The sequence below is a fragment of the Chroicocephalus ridibundus genome, chromosome 2 (assembly GCF_963924245.1).
Source record: "Chroicocephalus ridibundus chromosome 2, bChrRid1.1, whole genome shotgun sequence".
Taxonomy (NCBI): Eukaryota; Metazoa; Chordata; class Aves; order Charadriiformes; family Laridae; genus Chroicocephalus; species Chroicocephalus ridibundus.
The window spans coordinates 6,748,659-6,770,810 of NC_086285.1; the positions used below are offsets into that span (position 1 = coordinate 6,748,659).

Genomic DNA, 22,152 nt, shown 5'->3' on the forward strand with positions numbered 1-22,152 from the left:
ATAGAAAATATGCGTCTTGGGGCTTTATTTTCATATGCACATTTTGTTTACATAACCAGTACGTTTTTATCAGCAAGAACCGATGTTAACTGAATTTAACAAAGACAAAGCAAGAGGGAAATGTTCATTCTGTGCATGGTGATATCACAGAAACAATGTGTTTGAAGCCTTGTACTTCAAAAATATGCCTGAGAGGAATGGAAAAATCCAGGCTCATATTGTAAAAACGTGAGTCACAACAGCCATTATCTCTTAAGAAATGGTTTTCCAGCTCTTTGATTCAGTCATTGATGATTTCCCTTTTTAAGTTGTGGCGCTTTCTTACCCTTTTAAGAAACATCTGGGCTAACCCTGGCTATTTGTAGAAATGTTTGCAATTCATAGATTAAAAGAAATTAGACATAGAAAAGACCCGTGAAATTATCTTGTCCATTTCCTGAAAGCATATGAAATTGAAAAAGAATTAGGCTAAATATATATATTAAAATTTGGGACTTTAACTTATATACAATATGAAGACAAAACATGTCAAGATTTTTCAATTATAAGGATTCTGGAAAAAGTATTTTTTTAAGGAAAAACAAATAGAAGAGTAGCAAAAGCTCTAAGGAAGTTTGTGTAGGATTTTCCACTTGTTCCTAGATGGTTTTCTTTCTGGAATTTGCAGATAAAATTAAAAAGATCTGGTTTTGACCAGTTTGAAGTTGATTCAATTATCTAATAAGAAAGAATTTTAAGCAAAAATAATTTCCTTTTTTAAAAACACAAAACCAAAAACCCTTCTCATTTTGATTAAGTTTTTCTGACTATTTTATCACCCCTCATCTTGCCCTATTTTTTTTTTCTTTTTTTGTAAAATTCTGACCAGTTCTGTTGCCAGAATGACTTCTTTCATAAGTCCTTAAGGAAGTTTGACGAGGATGCTGAATATTCTAGTGAAGGTTCAGTTTTTGTGATCAAGCAACACCCATGAAAACTGTGGCATTTCATAGAGATGTTCCACACATTCTCTTATCATCTCAATAAAATACTCAGTGTCCCTCATGCTTTATGGCCATGCCTCCAGTTTGGCTGTATGGAGAAGGTGGTGCAGAGGTGGCTACCACCAGTTTTCCAGCAAAGGGAATGCCTGCGTAGGTTGGAGGCACTCACCCAGCCCGTGTTCCGAAGCGCTGGAAGCAGGTAGTTGGTGCAATGCAGGTCCTGAGCATCTGCAGATGTGGAGGATATTAACTTTGGTTCTCTGTACGCTTCCATGTCCGCACAAGCTCAGGTCAGCCGGAGTTGGTGGGCAGACTGAACCCTTGCCCAAGGCAGTGCAGGTTGACTTGTGTTGGCATTAGTGCTACGTAAGGACAAAACCACATAAGAGCAGATGATGTGTTTCTCCACACTGGTACTGGTAGCCCAGAAAAAGGGTAAAAACAGGGCAAACATAAGTAGTCGTTCTTGCATGCACACAGGTTGTGTAGCTAAGGGATTTTCTCAGTCAGAAACAGTATCTTTTTGTTTAAAGCCATTAATGGCTCTTTTTTCCTTGGATTTGTCTCGTGGCTTTGTGAATCCTTGCCATTTGCAGCCAACAAGTTTCAAACGATAACTCTGCGCCATGTGGAAAGTGGCTCCAGCGGTTGTTTCAAACCTGCTGCTCTGTGATTTCATTTGAAATGTCGCCATCCTTCTACTATGAGAAAAAGCAAACAATCATTCTCCATTCACTGTTTTCACAGTGCTCATGATTAACTACACCTCAACTGACAGCCCACAATAATCTCCTCTCCGGTCTAGAAACCTAGTCTGTGCCCTTCCAGGAGTACTGACCAGCCACTGATTTTTGTTGTCCCCTTCAGCACTGAGAAAGGTTTCACTGTAAAGAAACAAAAATCAAAATGACAAAAAAACTCTGAGAATTCTCTGGCCACCTGTACTGATGTCATTTATAGAAAGTGAAATTCTATTTACTTGCACTGGTGCTGAGTCACAAAGTGTTGAGCATAAGAAAACTCAATTTGTGGGAAAGCTTCTAATTTCCTGTTTTTCAGGAGGAAGGGGATAAAACAAATGATGCAGGAGGGGAGGGGAAAGGCATAAAAAGAATATCTAAACAAAGAAGAATGTCAGAATACCCAAACTCCAGGAAGGCTAATTCATTTTTGCCCTGCTTGTTCAAACACGCAGTAATGCGGAGTATAATATATGAGCTCCAGTAAATCATTCCTGTATGATAGGCTGTGATCAATGACAATTTAATGAATTCATTTTAAAACGAAGTCAGAATAGGAAAAACAGTAGTGATTTGAAAGAGTACTTTACTCAAATAAATTGAGTCAATAAATATGCTATTTGTCATGCAGAGTCCAGTTAAAGTCTTGTTTGCTAACAAAAATGCTGTCATCACAGAGCCTAATAGAAGCAAACTATCTGGAACTATCCACTGTAAATAGACAAATACCATCTGAAAGCAGAAAACAACAATTGCGGCTGAACAAAGAATTGTATCCTGCACGCATCGATGAATGCAATAGGGTAGCCCACCTCAAAATCTACTATTTTGTTTGTCACCAGCTTATATTCTGAATTAGTATGAATGGTCTGGTGGTAGTAAAAAACCAAGGGCTGTGTTTATTCTGTGAAATGAGTTTTAATTGTTGCATAGTGACGGTTTCTCTTGCTGGAAAAATGTGCCACTAGAGTCATTATTAAATTGCAAAATACGGTTTCAGTTAACCTGGATGGATTTGTGCAGGCTACCAGAACAGGGATAAACTTCATCCCTTTTCAAACAATAGTTTTACATTAATTTTCCCAGCTACCCGAGTTGTTCAGTGCAGATACAAGAAGGCTTTTTGTTCTGCTGTGTTTTTCACGCTTGGCTTTATTCATGTAAGTTGAAGAGACGTGGCCATTCCCACTCATTTTCATTCAGGCGGGGATGAGAAGCATTAGCAGTGAAGCACCATCAACCCAAGATGGTCAAATCTCACAGCTTTGGGTTAGATGTTCAAACTGGTATTGGATGGAAGGAGCCTAGTTTTCAGATGTGAGGTACTGGTAACAGTGGTTATTCCACATCTCCGAAGCTTGGAGTGCTCTCATGAAGGGCTTTACCAAGCACATTTGGGCTTCCAACATCCTTCAGATTGTAGGGTGTGAAGGAGAAGAAAATGCTCAAAAGTCTTGACAGATATCTTGAAGATGCTATTGCCTATCCCAAAGAAAAATAAATGTATGTTGCAGAATTCTATGACAGACATTACGAAGAATTTCTGTGTGATTTAAGAATCTGAACTTGACCCTTCATTCTTTAAATTTGGAATAGAACAGCTGGGGCCTTTTTAGAGTTTGCATCATGTGGCCGGAGATCGGCTGATTTAAATCTGCCCTGCAGTCATCTTGGGCACATTGTTCATCCGCTCCCAGAGCTGCATGTTCAAAAATGAGTTAGGAATCCAAATTGCTGTGGCTTTTAATGAAACTTAAGCTTGTATGAATCTAAGCTACTCCTTAGTTTGGATTTAGGATCCCAAGTGACTGAAAAACTTAAGAATACTCCATGGTCTATATACAAAGTCTTTTTCGCTCAGATCACGAGCATTCAGTCATTTCTGTTTTCCTTGATGTTCTGCTAACCACATAAAAATAGACAAAGGGTTTCCTGATAATAGATAGCCTGTAAGTTCTTCGGGATATTCTTTTCATTTTGATGGCTTTGTTCTTCTTGCTTTGCTCCTGTCGCTAACCTTTGGTACCTTTTGTTTCAGCTGTTTCCACTACTAGGAGTAAAGACCAGTAAAGACAAAGCAGGATGAAAAGATGGCTGACTTCTTGTTACCACCGGGTACTAACAGCTTCCACCGGTTCACGCCTGAATCCTTGGCTGCTATTGAGAAACGAATCGCGGAGAAGCTTGCAAGGAATGCGAAGCAGGAATATAGAGAGCAGCTGGGCGAAGAAGAGAAACCTCAGCCCCAGTTTGATTTGCAAGCTTGCAAGAAGCTGCCCGATATCTATGGGACTGTTCCTCCAGAGCTCATTGGGGAGCCATTGGAGGACCTTGACCCTTTCTACAATGACCGTAAGGTGAGCACCAGCCAGCCAGCCATCCTGCTTGTTTGCTTTTGCTAAAGCATAAACGCCGTCTCTGTTTTGGGGGCTCTGGGTTTTATCTTTCTACAGCCAGTAAAAATATTTTTTTTGCCAGATTAAGGATCAGAGTTTCGGCATGAGCAGGGCTGCCAGAAAACACCTAAGCATGAGGGCAAAGAGCGATAAAAAGCACAATTAAACCTTGTGTGTTTTCAGATAACTCTGAGTATGAATATACAGTGTCTGAAAAGAGCAGAGCAGTAGCTGAGTTAAATTAAGCCGGAGGATTTTATCTACCCTATCTTGCCTTCTGCGTGAGCCTTGACTCTTCACAGGTCCGTTTATCACTTAAGCCCCTTAATGTTAAGGGCTTCTGGGTGACTTGAGCCTTGTGCTAACACTCTGCATAAGAGCAGGAGGCACCTCCACACCATTCCTGTAGAGCAGCGGTTCTTTTCCTGCTGAGGGATAGTCCAACTCCATTTAAGATGAACAAAATAGACCCGAAGGGAGATGCGAGTAGCAAGTGCATTGCTGGCACCTCACAGAAGGGTAAGCTTCATCCCAAAGCGAGCATCACCTGATGAGGAATCACGTGTAGGCTGGACCAAAGCCACTACAGCGCAAACAGCCTCTGTCAAAAAGCTGTTGACAGCAGAGCTGGGCTGGTTGCTTACTACTGTTCGTTCCCCTTTCCAAACATTTCGCAACACGGGGAACAAAATAAGGCTTGGAAGTGCATTGTATTTTTAGGAAGCTTCTAGTTCTTTCAGGTACAGATGTTCCTGATTTTGGGCTATGCTATTTCCTGTAAACAATGAATTAATATGACGACAATGCTCCTTCTATTAAAACAGTGTAGAAACAGGTGCAAGAATTACCGAATAAAAGTTAAATGGATAAAGACAAATAGATTACTTACCTGGAAAGGCCAGAATTAATTTACCTTTTAATTTGCCTGCTGTCCCCGGGCACAAGCAGCAGGATACAGATTTGCAATTTTAGTGTCATGAAGGTCTTAGACTCAAGATGTGTGAGTTGCTTAGAGTTTATCTATTGGGTGTCCTGATCCTGTCTCTGAGTAAATATTAGTTCCTCTGTGCATGGTGGGGCATCTTCAGAGCTCTGTAAATTGGGCTAGCATCTGTTCACATTTGATTTAAGGTAACTCACAGTATTGGTTTCTTCCGCCCATATTAACCTGAGTGAGTGCAATGAGAGTGCCTCAGGTCAGATCCTGCTGTGGAGCTGTGCCTCGTGCAGCTTCTTACCAGCTGAGACAAAAAACATCGACTGAGAGCAACAAAGTGCTTATGGTAGAGAAGATGGAGTAAGAATGTAGTAAGGATCCTGGCACCTAGGAAAAAGAGCATCATAAAAGTCCCTCCACCACATTTTAGTCTCCAGGTCATTTTTTATTTTTAAAGGTGGTTCCTCTCTCTTCCCATCCCCATGACGGAGAAGACACCACAAGACCCTGTAAGGAGTGAAGGAAGTAAAAATAGTTGGGATATTGCAATAGGACAGGCAACAGCTCTGCTGGGATGGTCTTGGACAAAACTCTTCACGAAATGACGAGGAATTTCGGGTTCTCGGGAGGGAGTGGGGATACTGGCAGGAATTTCCCAACGGGACGTAGGCTGGGAAAAGCTGAGCATAAATGCAAATACTGAATGTTCTCATTTTCTATTTTGTTTTCCAGACATTTATAGTACTGAACAAAGGGAAGACAATCTTTCGATTTAGTGCCACTCCTGCCTTGTATATACTTAGTCCTTTCCATCCAATCAGAAGAGCAGCAATTAAAATTTTGGTACATTCATATCCTTTCTGTTGATTTCCTTTCTTGTGTATTTTATATGGTTTTTAAACACAGATGGATGGAAGTCAGAAACCATTTTATTTCATTAAGCTGTTTTAAATCTTTCGGCTGAATTTGCTTGCGCAAACAGAAATGCACTTGGATTTTTGGTTTGTTTCATTTGATATTGTTATGTGAGCTATGAAAATGACTATATTATACTGCTGGCATCAGATAATGTGAACTGCGCTGGAGAGTCTGGTGAGTTTACTTTGGTTTAAAGGGTGTGAAGGGCCTGAACGTGTTTAGTAAAGAGTCAGTGGAAGAAATGGGGTGTAGAACCTTAGAAAGAAAGGGAATCAAGAGGCTGGAGCACACCTGGGGAAATCTACACTGATGGAGAACTTCGCTACTGAGCGCTTAAGCAACCTCTCCCACGGGAGTCTGTGACACTGTATGCAGATGCAATTTAATTTTGAACTGCCTCAGAACTGAATTTTTTTTTGCTCTCCTGAAACGGAACATTTAAAAAATTGTTTTGTTTGTTTTTTAGGGTCTTTTATTGCAATGTGTTATCCATCTAGGAATGAAAGCACAGGCTGGCCTGATGGACCTTTCAACAGAAGGGAGATGCCCGATTTCCCCTAGCTCTAGTTCTGAAGTCATGCAATACATATCTATCTATCTATCTATCTATTTATGCAGCAGTTGTTTTTGGCTTGTTTTTTTAACATGACTACAGAAACATTAAATTCTGACATAGTCATATCTCTCTGGAAGACTGAACTGACCCAAATATTCAGCTTTGTGTGAACATTACTAAAAACACACCCATTTTCCTGAGTTGCCTACTTTCTCTACTGAGAGCATGGGAGACCGGGCAGCGATAATTCAAAGACTCCACATGCTGCCATGATGATCATGTGATGTTTTAGTGATGGAAATCCCTTGTCTGCAATGCCCATGTCCACCAGAGAGAAATAATAAATACTAAGCAGGTAGCATTCTAGAATTATTGGTTAATTATCAAATTTCAGAGGGAAAAAAAAAAAGGAAAGAAACCTGATTCCCAGTGGTTGTCCCTGCAGTGGCGGGGGGGAAGGGAGAATACAGATATTCTAACAAGAATTAAAAATAGGTGAAGCTTCTAGTAACAATAATTCTATGCAAAAATCGGCCAAGATATGATATGTGGTATCGGACAGGAGTTTAGTATGGTTACTATGAATACACCACAGAATTTTGCAGAGAGGTTTTTTTGTGCATCATGTTATACAGGCAAAGAGTACAGCACATGCTGCTGCATACCCAGAACCCAACAGTGTTTATTACATACAGTTACATCAGTACAGCCTTGCTGAAGTGAATTGAGGTCAATGCATTTGCGGGGAAGAATTTGAAAATTGAGCTTCTCAGAAAAAAGCATGTATGTGTGAAAATCAGCTCCAGCTTTGGAGGCCTGTTCTGTTTTCTGCTCACTTTCTTCTACACTGTCTGGTGAAGCCAAGAGGCCACAAGCATGTGTAACACACAGGAACTACATGCCCTTAGTAGCAGTCAACCGAGAGATGGGTATGCATGAAATCCTTATCATATTACTTCGAAGGATTAAGACCACAAAGGAGTGAATTTGAAAGATATGTCAGGAACAGAAACATGGTCAGATAAGGAGTGCAAAATTTTGGGAGTGGAAATTCACAATGCAAATAGCATTTTACTTCCAGAAAGACCCAAGTTGTCACCTTGTGTTGATAACGTCAGGAAATCCAACAGCTCAATCTTTGGCAAGCACAGGCAGGAGGCAACAGCTCCAGTCCCGGTGAAACAGCGGTGAAGTTCCTGCACCAGGCACTGATTTGTGTTCTGTCAATAAAGACCTTTCACATCAGCCTGAAACACAAAGGCCAACCGGCTGAACAGGCAGTCAATACCCCAGGCAGAAAGGAGTCTGAATCGGCAAGTACTCAAGCAGATAATATCACAGACATGAATCTGGGAACCAGATCTATTGTCTTGCATGAGTGTAATCAAGCAGTCTTTATTTTCCCAAGGGCAAAAGCCAAAAAAGAGCATTAACAAATGGTGCCCTGTCACGTAAGTGTCTGAAGCAACTTCTTTAGTAGAGGCCATATTTCCATTTCCAGTCATTGACTGTACCTTGAAGGCCAACAGTGGAACAGAATAGAGAGGACAGAGTGAAATCATCCTATATAGAAGCTGTGGGGGTCACATTTCTTCATTAAGTAGCTGTATAGGGAGTTCTTCCTCTGAGACTTCAGGCAGGATAAATCCTGTATGTTCACTGCTCATCCAGCCAAATTTGATTAGCCTAGTCATTCAAAAATACACCCTTCCAAGGGAAAAAACCATCCACAGCCTCCCAGTAATGTGAGTTAGTTCAATTAACAGCATCCTTCTAAACCTCTTCTAGGTGTTTCTCCTCTTCTTCAGAGTCTGGGAGGTCTCATGAAAGGACCATGGCACAGATGGCTGCCAAGAACAAGGCCCTGGTCCATTTCTGTCACCGAGGACATGGGGAATATAGGTCTGCATCCCATTTATATCAAATGCAAAACAAAACGATTGGATGAACCCTTTTGCCTTCTGCATCTTTATTAGCTATTATTAACTTCTTTATTTACTGTCTCCACCCATTAATAAGATTAAACCACTGCTAACGTTTCATTGATACCTTATGCTTAAAAGATTCCTCTTAGTTCTTCTTGTCTGGAAGCCAAGGACCGTTCTGTGGTGTCCTTAGTTTCTCCAAACGCTTTGCTGCTGCGTATAAAATCCATAGCAATTGTTATTCCTAGGTTTTCTAGGTATTATAAATAGTTGCTCTCAGTTTGCCACTGATCCAGAATGGGGGTTTAGCCAAAATTACCTTCCTTGGTGCTAGAATTATGGAATCTCGCCCATTTTACAAAAACAAACCAGCAAACAACTCCCTAAAGATTTTCCAATCTTTGTTCATATTTTCTGCTTGTAACTTTTCTTCCACCTGATTTTACACACTTTCCTCCGTAAGAGAAAATGAGACCTTGTGAAGCACCAATTATACGTACTATTGATTGGGACTAACCTTTGCTTGCACATATTATATGTAATTTGGAAATGATCACTTAAAGAGCCTCTAGTATTCAGTCTGCTAATTAACAATTATCCATCATAATGAAGTCTAGAATAGAAGTATGCCATGTTTGACTCAATATCTTTGTGCTAGGAGATAAAATTCATAACTTTCAGAATCGGTTTGCTCAAAGCCTATTCTATAACTTCAAATTGGAAATAATAGGTTTAATTTATTACAGAAAGATCCTGATGAGTAGCTTAGTGTATTTGGTTTGTGGTCCATAACAGAGTCCAACCCATACTTCTGGAAGCGTTTAGCCATATCAACTCATGGATCAGTAGGTTTTCAAAAACTGGAATTAATAGCTGTTCCAAGATAGGTAACAGACAATGGTGCTAATATAGGTTATCCCGATTTCATCTCCTTTGTTTTTTCTGAGTAGATCATCATCACTGACTTTTTCTAATAGAAACAATTGCATTAGATTTCAGGTAGGAATGTGAATTCCATTCTGTAGGAATCTCTGTTTTCTCTTTCTTTTAACACAGATCTCTGACTTTGGTGTATAACCAGCTGAAATGTTGCTTTCTTTTATGTTCTTTGTAGTTTTCAGCTTGGTCATGAAACTCTGCTTGTATTCATAGTGCATTTGATGTCCCAAAGCTGACCCTTTATATTTTCAACCTGTGCCCTCCTGTATGTTCTCTTTGGTGTTTCAATAACGAGGTGATGACACCTGCTTATAAGTGAGCATCTGGGAAAGCTGTTAGAGTCAGCTTATACCAGAAGGAAACAGGGATGTATAAATCAGACCAGTGATCCTAAAAAGGGTGGTTATAGCGGAATTTCTTTTCTTGGAATTGAATTGAAATATAGTATTTGTTTGGCATGGCCTGAAGATACCACTCTTTTTTACTATTGTTGTTTTCATAGCATTTAACAGCATTTCACTGTAGTTGAAATAGTAATCCAGGCTAGCTGCAGCTTAAAACTAATTGTGTTAACCAGATGGCCACAACTTACAGAAACCTATCTCAGCCTGACTTGAGAAAAAGTGACTGGATATCAGCTGTCCTTCCCAGTCCTTCAGCAGGAGGTGTTGGCTCAGAAGTGGAAAATGTTTGTGAGATGAGCAGTCCCTTTGAGTTCAATTACTGCTTTCTGCGATGGCGCTGGGGAATATGTGGGTTGGTTACTACCAATTTAACCTCGTAGTTGCTCCTGTGGCCCATCAGGAAATGTTCCACTTTGTACTCGGCAAAGATGTTGGCTCTGCAAAAGGACAATTTTCATGCAAACATTTCAGGACATACCTTTGAATTATATTCTTTGATTGCTGTTCTTAAACAAAAAATACCACCAACGGGATCAGTAAAGGGGTGAAACAAAAAGCCACCTTTTTTTTTTTTTCCTAAAGAAGGCAAAAGAAATTTACATTTGGATGCTACTATTCTTCCTTGAGAAGGGTCCCAACCCATTGACTGAGTTGTAGGCTGTTTTCCTTTGCGTTATCTTCTCTCCACTTAAACTCATTAGTTAAACTTTCTCCAGCAGGACAGAACCTATTATTTATGCGGAGAATCCCATCACGTTCTGTAATTTTTTTTACAGGAAGTGGTACGTGCTTTTAGGAGAGCAGTTCGGTGAACTATATTTTCAATTTCAGGAATTCGATTTAGGGTGCTCCTTTTCGTATTTATGGCTTCAGCTTAGCAGCTAAGTGCATGGACTATACACTTGGGAGGTTCATTTTAGCCGCCAATTAGGGAAACTGGTGCTTCAGCTGAGGCAGTCAGCTTTGCAGACCAAGACTGTGTATTTGCCAACCAGGTTTGCAGACCAAGCCTTAGAATTAGTGCTCTGAAACTCCTATTAGCTTTTGGTGAAACTTTATACTGAAAGCGAGGCCTCAAGCCCATTAGGGAGATTAGAAAGTCCAGATTTATAACTTGCCCTACTGCCTGAGAAATGTTTCAGGGTGGAAAATAAAATGGGAATTTGCAGACACAGGTTTTTCCGTAGATACTTAAATGAGACTAATCCCTCTTTTCATACAAAGTTGTGCACCTATGCACATTGTCATCTGACCAACACAGCTGTAACTTTAGGGTATTGTATTTTCAGAAGAGTGCAGAGTCAGTACATTTGTTTACTCTATAAAGTACGTGTAAAAGATGTTGGCAAAGCAAAAAAAGCAGGGAAGATTCTCTCATTTTATTGTCTGTTTATATAATTATTTCTTTCCTTATGCACTTGCAAACGAATGCCTATAGTCCTTTTTAAGCATCTTGCAAATTATGAGTGACACATCTTGTGTGAAATGACAAAAAAATTATGAAGTCTTACAACATATGCGTTGTTTTCCTTAATTCGCTTTTTTACATTGTTCAGTATGTTTATTATGTGCACTATTTTAACTAATTGTGTGTTCATGGCACAATCAGAGACTCCGTCGTGGAATAAATATGTTGAGTAAGTATCCTTCTTGGTTTGCAGCTGCCCTGTCCTTACCTCGTCCTTCCTCTTCCATTTGTTCCAGTCATCTTTTCATCTTTTTTGCTGTTGTCTGATTTCTTTCCAGTAATACTGACCATACTATCTGTCCTGACAAAATATTTTGCCAGGTGTTTGTTGCTCGTAAAAACTCCCTTAGTAAGTCAACTGACAAGTTTTAGCCTACCAAGCTCATACTTATTACGAGAAGCACCTGCTATGCTACCTTGGAATGAAATCACATATGAGGAGAACTCTGTTTGAAACTGGCCAGCCTCCCTCAGTTCCCATGCAAGAGATTTGCTGGTTGGACACAGTAGAATAGGCTGATGGAGTTCAAGTTGAATTATTTCAGAGAATACTTCCTGGACATACTTATTTCTATCCTTAAACTGAAACTTATTGGAAGCAGAAGTTTCTTTTGGGCTGAGCACATCATGGGAAGTGTTCCCCTCCAACCATTGGTAGGCATACTTTATGAGCAAGCATAATATTGTCTGGGAACACTTTTATGAGGATTCCCATTTTTTTAGCTTGTCAAACCATCAGAAAAAATAGCAAAAGTATCACTTGAAGGGTTTTTTTGGTTGGCTTTGTTTTTGTTTTTTTAAATTAATTTTAAGAGACTAACGGGCTTCAGAAAGCCCATTTCATTTCTTTAAGTTGCTTTAAAATATTCCTGTTAGGAACAGATACCAGATGCACAAGCTAATCAACCTACAGTGCATTAAACAATTATTTTGGCTCATTGAACCAATCAGAACACACTTTTTATTTTTGACTGACATATGATAAACACAGCCATCTGCTGCTCCATAGCCTGGTGGTTGGTCTACTCAGGGCTGTAAGGAAAGACGGTAAAATGCCCTTATTTTAGGTTTCATAAAATCATGCAGGGCACATCTTCTAGGCCATAAATTACTAATTATAGATAGCACTGAACCAAATATTTCATCCGATCACAATAACATCCTAATCCCAGGATGTTTCATGTATTTCTGTATAGTGTGTTACACTCAAGTATGTCTGTGACTTTCTTTTTCCCCTCATGTTGTCCTTTTCTTATTGAAAACTGTCACGCAGTACCATAGCCATGATGTATTCAGCTGAAACATGGGCATCTCATCCACGAGTCAAAATTTGGTCAGTGGCTCTACACTCGGGAATTCAAACATTCTGGAGGAAAATATCGAAGTGCTTGTTGTGTCTTCCATAGGCAGGAAAATGTGGATGATGTTATCAGTGCGTCAAGCAGGGCGTGCAAGAAATGTAGAGCAGAAATGCAAATGGACTCATGCAGCAATGGAGTAAATCCTTTCCCTGCCATGTTTCCTCTTCTCCTGCGTCCCCTCATACCTCTCAGCTTTTCCTCCTCAAATGCATAGAATGAAATCAAAGGCAAGTATTTTTGAGGAGCAAAATAACCCAATGAACTTTAATTCAAATTGATTAATATTGGATTTGGAAAAGGTACATTTAATCCAGTTTGTTCTGCTGTTCCAGAGACTCACAGGGGACACAATAGTAACCTTCTGCAAATATTTATCCTAGATCTTCCTTTGAAACATTTGCCTTACCATTTTGAAAAAAGAAATCAATTCAACTTACCCCCATGATTTATTATTTTTTTTTTTTAATCCTGACTTCTGTTGTTAAAGAAGCTGTTCAGTTGCTGGAGGACTTTGCCCGATCCATTTAGAATTAGATGATGATTATACAATCAATTAAACCATCTGACATGCTGAATAAATACAAGTGGTTTATCATTTTAATGAGCTTATGTACCGTTAAGTATTTTTTTTAGTTCTTTGCATGTGTTTTCTGCATGTATTACTGAATACATATGCTTAAAGAGATCGTCACGTGGGTGACCTATATTTGAAATATCACAGCAAAACTAAACAGGAGACACATGAAAAGTCAGATACAAGATGATGCTTAGGTGTATGGTCAAAAAGGACACGTGAGAAACATGTAATGCCCACTGTTGCACAAAACCTGTCCTGATAACCTCCAGTTTAAGATGAAGCACATTGAGGTTTTACAATGTGTGTAACTTGATCTGCTGTGTGACATGATGGCAGGGGGGCATGAGATTTGCCACTGCCTGTATGTGTGCCCATTTACAGATAGAGGAATACTTCTAAGAGAAAACATTTTCTTTTTATGCATAGTGAAGTTCTTCCTTACATTACTACCTTTAATTGCTTACACCTTTTTTTTTTTTTACCAAACAGGAATCCCAGCTGTTATAATTTTTTGTGTGTGATTGCACCATTACGGCTACTGATGTTTAGGGACTGAACAGAAAACTCAAGATAGTCTTGAGTTTTTTTCTAGATTTACGAAATTTATGGTTTATGGGATTTTAGGTGGTTTTTTGTTGGGTTTTTTTAATAGGCTTTGGTATCCTCTGCATATTCAGTTGGAGAAAAGACGTAGGGAATGCCAATGGTGGATACTAAACATTTGTTATTTTTATTATGATATGACCTAGAATACCTAGTCCCATTGGGCTAGATGTCTCAGGTAGAAACATTTCAAAAGAAGTGTTCTATGCCCTGAAGTACGACTCTGATAGTAGGTAGAGCCCTGGGTGACTACGCATCTGAATGTTATAAGTCAGATACATTACTGTCCTCTGCAGAGAATTAGCTAAATTTTATTACAAGTATCATCTTTATTACAAAAGGCAAGATGTATGTTCTATCCAAAATCATCACAGTCAAGAGGCTGTTGGTAATAAACAACTTACCTTACTAAGGGAAAAAAACACTCTTGTGTCTCTTTTACTGTCAAGCAGGTCAAAATTACTACGTACAGTATTCAGGCGGGAGTTGTTTTCCTCTTTTTCAGTGAGGGAATTCTGTTGTTTAATTCTGAGGGCTAGTGTGATTTGCCATGGGTAGTGAAACACTAAGGAAGTTGCAGGAAGAATACCCTTTTTAGCTAATAAAACCAAGTGGTGACATTTTTTAACCTGCTGTCCTTCAAAATGTCCTGGGCAGGAAGAGATGAGAGGTATGAATGGAAGAACCACCCTTCTTCAAATCAGAGAAACAACAAGGAATGTGGCATAATCCATTCCCCTTTCACTGGTGATTGCAGGCCATAGCACAGCTTAGCAGCGTAGTATTATTTGTGCTTGACTTAATGAGTGAGGAGTCATCAAGGTACACCCTGCGGTGAAAATTATCTTCATCCTGTGGCTGTCATGAGCACTTTCCCATTTCTTACATGTTCCTTGGTCTACCCATGAAGCTGCTCACACACAGCCCAGTGCTGGAGCCGTGATTCACATAAGCAACCCCAATGAGATGGGCAGGAGTGTCCCACGCGAGGAGCATTGGGTTGAGTGTGTCTCTGCCATTCCTGCCGTCTGCTGCTTGCTAATGCTCTTCCTTATCTTGGCCACTTTATTCTCCAGGTACACTTTCACTGGCATTTACACTTTTGAGTCATTGATAAAAATCTTGGCGAGAGGATTTTGCATGACAGAATTCACCTTCCTTCGAGATCCATGGAACTGGCTGGATTTCAGTGTTATTGTTATGGCGTAAGTAGCACTCCTTTATATTTTTCAAGACAGTGGTATGCAATAGAACTTTTAAAAAAATTGCCTGACTATTCTCTTTTTTTCACTCAAATTGTACTGAAAATGAGAAAATGCTGAATTATATTAGGAAGGAGTTTATTTTCCTGAGCGGTTTCAGAGGAAGAAGTCAGAGGAATTCTCAATAATGTTCTCTCAATTCACTAGACTATTTTGGAGAAATTATTTATTCTGTCTGTGCTCCACAGAGAGAACTGTTTGTAAAATATGTGTAATAGTACTTGCCTATCTAAGGTAATTTTGGGAAGCTTCAGACCTCTGAATAGAAGGCATTAGAAGTGTGACTGAATACCCATGTATTTAAATCCCTATTTATAAACTATCCATCCGTAACACCACCAAAACTATTTTCGTGTTCTTCACTTCACAAACCCTCTTCATCCTGAAAGTAATTACTGTTTTTACCTACTATAGGGATTTAATTTAAAGGCCTCTGAAACTTGGTATATATCTTGGGAATAGAAATTTGTCCCCCAACATGATATTCCCTTTCAGCTTCTACCTAGATTATTCGAGTTCACTCAGGACACGTGGGGTTCTGGTGCTTTGAAGGAGGTGATGGATTTGTGGCATCTAGACAGCTAAAAACACACGGGGGTGGGGGAGCAGTCAGCCCACACTCGCAGCGGACGCGGGGTCAGCCCAAGCTCTGGCCAAAGGCAGATGCCTGACACCGTTGGTATCTCCAGCTGAGCTAGAAATCCAGATTTTCTTCATTGTCATAGAAGAGAGAAAAGCACATGAAGAGAGCATGTAATCTTGAAGCGGAAGCTAGCAGAGATGCCCCGAAAGTCTCCATTTCCTAACAGTGGAAGGATTTAATCTGATCACTCTCTATGTTCTGCTTCATGATATCTGTATTATGTTCTGGTTTTAGTTTAGTTCTCACTGCCTTCTTTAAACCTCATAGTTCACAGCCGTAGGTGAGATGCACGCCTCTTAGCGCTGACATTTGAGCTGAATTCCTGGGCCCACGACATTTGAATGGAAACAAAATTCTTAAAAATTCTTCAACCAAACTTAGTTCAAACACCAACGAGGGCCACTAAATTTGGTAGAAAGACTCTGGTAGGCTCCAGGGACCAGAACCAATATTCTTAGCAGCATTTAGCAGAGGAACAGCATGAAGACAGGTAAAACTTACGTGGACTTCACCAGGGAGGCTCCCATTTATTTGAGTAGGCTTTGGATCAAAGCCAGCCATGGGTCAGGTCCTGGTATCTGTTACTACATTCCTATGGATTTGGCTGAGCTGACATCTGGCCATCATGATAAGCTTTTAAAAAAATAAATGCCAACACAGATGGGGAGGAGCTTTTGGAGGTCAGCACACATTAGGTACTTTTCTCAGCTAAACTTTTCCTCAAGAAGCGCTAAGTGCAATTCTCCTGCAACATTTAAAGGCAGGGCAGAACACCACAAAGTGTCACCAGCCTGCTCCCCTGTCCATCAGACAGCTGGTACAAGCAGGGTGTGATGGTTCATCTGTTTGTGAGCTGGGATGTGAGTTTATTTGCAGGTCTCTGAATTCAGCACAACATGGAGATCTTCTGTGCATGGATTCCCTCTATTCTACAAGGAAGGAGGGCTTTGACAGTGAGTCAGAAAGGGAAAGGACTAGATGAGCCACAGCCTGCAGCCTTGGCGAGGCATCTGCTCCTCTTCATCTCTTTGGCTTGGGCAGAGGCTGGAGCATCAGTCCCAGCTCTGCAGAACTCCTCTGAGAGCATTGTCGCAGGCGGAGTGATTAACTTCACTTGGAAGAGAGAAGTAGTGAAATATTTATTAACATAAAACAGTGATTTAACAAAGTTAGTAGTGAATGCGACAGTGTTTTACGAGATTCGATGCCAGGGTACACTTGATTATTTACTGCATAGAGGCCAGGGTCAGACAAGCTCTCAGGGAGACCCTCCCGTTGAGTCACGAGGTTCAGAAAGGACCCCCTTGCTTTCTAAACTCCTTCTCAGAGAGGAGTCCAGGTGCAGCTGGATCCAATCCTAGTCCCAGACTTGGCCAATGGTTTATGCCTAAAGGATTATATATGCACAATCAATCTTTTATATCACTTAGCTAAGATTTCAAAGTTTAGCATGCTATTAGTCACCTACCGAGAATCCGTTGCGGCGAGGAATTTCTCAGCCTCGAGGAGCAGAACCTTAAGCGAGCGTCCCCACTCAAGGGGAGATCCTGTCGTGCAGCCCGCTGCCGTGCAGGAGAGCTCAAAGGGCTCTTGGGCTGTCCGCTATTTACAGAGTAAGATAATTGACCTATAGTCATATTCGCATGGGAACAGGGTTCCAAAACTCCAGACAGTGTTTTGGTTATGTTGCCAGCCATCCCCTGTAGTTCAAGTGCAACTCGTAACAACTCCCACTGATGGCCACGGCTTGAGCAGGAGCTGGGAGGGGAAAGGGGGAAGAGGGGGGAGCACACCGCCACAAGCACGCCCTGCTTTTGTCTCATTTGCTGTCACTGAAATTCAAGTCTGAACAGACAGCGTGGGACGAGGTCTGGATATCCCTTAAAGTCTGTCCACGTTCTCTCTGGGTGCCTGGGGCTTAGGGAGCTGGAGAGGTGTGAAGGTTTGCACAGACCTTGAGGAGGACAGTTGCCCAGAGGTGATTCACTCCCTGCAGGTAGGAACCAGGGTTTGGTTGCCAGAGGCTGTGGTCTTACACCTCTTCTTGCTTTTCTGATTCTTCTAGACATGAACGGCCACTCAATGCTCCAGCCCAAGGATTCATGAAAAATTCCTTAAGCCTTATGTAATAAGAGGCTTGAGTGTCTGTGCCTTCTTTTCTGGCTACATGTTAATTTTCTTTCCAAATGATATTTCATCTCTTAGTTAGAAGATCCCTAAAACGGGGGGGGGGGGCTGCAATTGCAAAAAATCAAGTTTCTCAACTTCGAATTATAGCAATGGCCGTGCTCTTCAGAATCAGCATCAATTCCTATTGTTTCTTGCTTTAAGGCACATTATATTAACATTTCTAGAACCTAAAAAAGAGAACTGGAATTCTGGAGTAGAAAAGAAATAGAAAAGTGTTTCCTTGAGCCCATAGGCAGCAGTGAGAGAGTTAAAAGTGACTGCAATATGATCTTCATACGTACAATGAAACTTCCTTCCCAAGTACGCAAGCAACAGATAGTACAGAGCGTTGGATAATGGACTCTATGCTGATATGATTTATCCTTCACATAAATCCAATTTGCAAGTAATTTAAAGTAAGACTCATTGTACAGGTAACTCTGGAGTTGTTCTTTGCTTCTAGCTAGTGTGATGGTAGAGGTACTTCTGTATCTGGAGACAAAGCTGGCATGAGCATTCAAAATGGGAAAGTCTGGTGAGGGGCCGTGAGATCTAGATGGACCACGGGTTCTGAGCTAACAGAAAATCTTATTCTTTCAGTAGTGGGTGTTACAGTGGAATGACCATCACTTGCTTTACAGTTATTGCAAAACAACCTCTTGCCTTCTCTTTTGGGCAGAAAGAGCACAGATTGGGTCACAGAGAGTAGTTTTAAATAGCACACTAGAGCATAAGAGGTACCTCAGGTCTCCAGGGCTTTTCTTCGCCCCTGTGCTAACAGACACAGCCATGGCTTCTGACAATCCGTGGGGCCACGGATGGGTTCAGGAGAAATTATGAAATTTATCCTGTTTAGATCACTCTTTCCCAGAAAATCAAGTACTTTCCCGAGCAGGTGAGAGAAAGGCAGCTGTAACAGTGCATTGGAAAGAGCCCTGCTAAAACCTTAAAGACTATAAGCAATTCCCTGGCTAACAGGAAAATTCGGGATGTGAATTCCAATTAGTTCTTGCTCCCTGATACAGAGAAACCGGTCTGCTGCAATTTCATCCATACATGGCCAGAAATAAATCTTAATTAACTACTGTGAACAGGCAGCAGTACTATTTGCTTCATGTGCTTGTTCACATATTAATAATATGTATTTACAAATCTCTGGTTATCAAAACCATATTCCCATGATATTGCTTCTCCCCAAATTATTTTTTTCCATCCTTGCACGCTGCAGAAGAGTTTGGGAGAGGAGCACTGGGTAAACCTGGGTAGGAATTACCAAACAGGTAAATCTTTGCCCGGACTCCCCTATGAGATTATGAAGAGGAGAAGCAATGTTGCTCTTTCAGGTTATAAGCTGGATTAGTAGATATGGAGAGGATGCGTTGTCCTCCCCAGAGGCCTTTGCACAAAACCCACTTAAGCAGGCTTTGTAAAATAACCAGGTGAGTTTTTGCCTTAACAGGTAAAAAAAAATAAAAAAAATGCCTCGGAGAAGTAGAATAGACGCAAACAAAATTTAATAGCAATTTAATAGTGAAAATTAAAGGGTTCAAGAGCTCTTTTATTCAGGAGATGCAGTGGTGACTATGCTTTCACTGTATAGTGATTTGGAGGAAATCATTTCGTACAACACTGATAAAACCAAACTCATTCCATAACTGACCCTCCTGGGAGCATTTAGCTCAGATACGGCGTGCATCTCCATGATGACCAAAATAGGCATGGCAATGAAGAGCTGGCATTGGTATTTTAATCATAAGTAGTTCTTAGTAGAATTGCAATTATATTCATTCAAAATCCATCTTCCTGCAGCCAAAGGGCATGGATTTGATGTACAAAACAAAATAAAATTTTAAGCATCTCTTGAAACCAACATCTGCTTTACCACAGAGTACAGCGTCTTAGAATAAATAACCCCGTGGAAACAGTTGTACCGATGTTTTCCGATGTTGTCCTATATGCAGTTTTGCAGGAGCTATGATGTGAAAATTACTTGGGTATTTGAAGCTTCTGGGTTTTTTTTAAGAGCAGCAAAATAACTCTTAATGTTTTCTATAATGTAAAGAACTTTTTGTTAAACTACATGATGGTAAAATCTTTAAAGTATTTATTGCTGAACAGCGCGATAACAAAGTTCACCCAGTAGTTTTAAAGAATCGATGCCTATTAGATAATTTTACTAGTTCAAGAAACATTTGAAATAATGTGTACTATGAAAAAACCTGGGACAAATGGCATCAAAGAACAGCCTGAAAAGTGGATGCACCTCTCATTCGGCTGCATTTGCTCCCACTATATATGAATGCATTCTTCATTCAGACAAGTCTCATACTCTATTGTATAATTCCAAATAACTGTGACTTAATTCTACAGGTATGTAGGAGAATTTGTGAATGTAGGCAGTGTTTCACCTCTTCGGACTTTCAGGGTATTGAGAGCTTTAAAAACTATTTCAGTAATCCCAGGTAAGAAGCCCTGATCCTTATGTTTTGGCTCTCAGCTACAAGTGATTCTTTCTCTGTCTCTCTTTGTCCCTTTGACTGTTGTTTTTTTGCTGGTGTTTTGTCATTGTCTGTGTGTGACTTTCCCTTGTTACAGATACATAACTGAATTTGTGGACCTGGGCAATGTCTCAGCCTTACGAACGTTCAGAGTACTGCGGGCGCTGAAAACAATCTCAGTCATTTCAGGTGAAAATCAGGTTAAACACTCGGGCTGCAGTTAAAGCCTACATGCCATTTCCAGTAGTAAACACAGTAATTACAAATGACTTAACCATAGACACTGATCAGGAAATGGAGGAATGTAGGGAATGTGACCTGTCAATAGAACACATTTTTCATATGTTTTTGCAGTACTGTTATTGTGGGCAGAAGGAATTGGAGTGCCTCCGAAATTACAGACCTCGCTAGGACGAGTGCTGCTGTAAGAACAGTGGTATGCCGTGGCTCGTGAATCACATACGTAAAGTACTCATTCATGAACCAAATGGCAATGGCAATGAAACTCTTTTAAAGTCTTCGGATATTGATTTTTAAAAATGGAAGGTTAATGACCTCAAAATGCATATTTGTGTTTAAGAGCGCATCTATAGAGGAATCTAAATCTGTGCTATGAGCTGAGGTTTCAAGACTGCAGGCGTAGATAGCCTAATTTGTCACGGTGTTTATCCATTTGCATGAGGTAGAAACACTGTTTAAATTTCGGACGCTTAAGAGATCAGAAAATGTTTCATCGTTGATTTCAGAAGGTTCAGCAGTTCACCAACTCCCATTTTCTCACATATTCAAGAACATGATTTTGGGCCTCCCCCAAAAAAAAAAAAAATAAAATCAGTGTTTTACTACAGATCTGGTACTGAAAGAAGCTTTTTTCTCATAGGTTTTTATCCAATCTATTACTATTTCTTAAAATAATACATAATATTTACTACTAAGTAATTTACGCAGAGATGAGTCCACTGAGGACTAACCATACGACAATACTTTTTTGCCAAGCGTTATCTATGGACAGGTCTCATTCAGCCTCAGTGTTTAACATCTCCAACCTGCATGACAAGGTAGAGAAGATAGCAAAACCCATGCATGGTAGATCCTATCGGTGATAATCCTGAACAGATGTTGGCAATTACACATCAAAAATATTCAAAACATCGAGGGAACAGCTTCGGTTTCTCACACGCAGCTTGTTAAGGTTAGAAAGGCTTTTCTGCCCTTTATATTATGCACATCCAGATTATAATATAAATCTAAACATATTCTGTAGTGTAAAATTATAGGGATGTGTATTACAAGTAATCGCCAGTACTCACATGGAGCATAAACTGGAAATGGGAATTCTGGAATTGAGGTGTTAAGAAAACATATATATGGGTCTAGGGCTTACTCCCTCATTCCAGCATTAAAGTGATGAAAATCAGTGAAATGACTGAAAGAGAAAGGTACTTTTCATTGAAAGTGTATGTCAAAATATAGCTTCTAGAGAATACTTTAAGACGATCATTCATTAGGTCTGGTATTCCTGGAGATGAGCTCCTGTCTTAATTTTTGTCTTCAATTTTGAAAAGAACAATGTATTCGCAGGGAGGGGTTGTTTTAAGTTTTGTCTAATTGGATTTCCATTGAGAAACAATTTATTTTTCTTTGGAAACAGAGTGTTGAGCAGTTTTACAGATCATGCGGAATTGTAGCGGCTAATCATAAAGAAAACCAGAGTTTCCTAGCTTCCTTTGGTAGCAATTTGAAGACTAACTTGGAGGGACAGCCATCTCCAGG

At 40.2% G+C, this 22,152-nt stretch overlaps 1 protein-coding gene across 4 annotated transcripts in view; it reads left to right on the forward strand.

Annotated features, from left to right (window-relative positions):
• The window catches only part of LOC134511030 (sodium channel protein type 5 subunit alpha-like), a 222,399-nt gene that overhangs the window by 37,917 nt on the left and 162,330 nt on the right, over nucleotides 1-22,152 (forward strand). For all 4 annotated transcript variants that reach the window (XM_063324350.1, XM_063324347.1, XM_063324349.1 and 1 more), the window contains exons 2-6: nucleotides 3,762-4,080; nucleotides 5,789-5,906; nucleotides 11,345-11,435; nucleotides 14,884-15,012; nucleotides 20,477-20,568. In XM_063324350.1, the coding sequence (XP_063180420.1) occupies nucleotides 3,814-4,080; nucleotides 5,789-5,906; nucleotides 11,345-11,435; nucleotides 14,884-15,012; nucleotides 20,477-20,568 (697 nt within the window). In that variant the 5' untranslated portion in view covers nucleotides 3,762-3,813. The remainder of the gene's footprint in view (nucleotides 1-3,761; nucleotides 4,081-5,788; nucleotides 5,907-11,344; nucleotides 11,436-14,883; nucleotides 15,013-20,476; nucleotides 20,569-22,152) is intronic.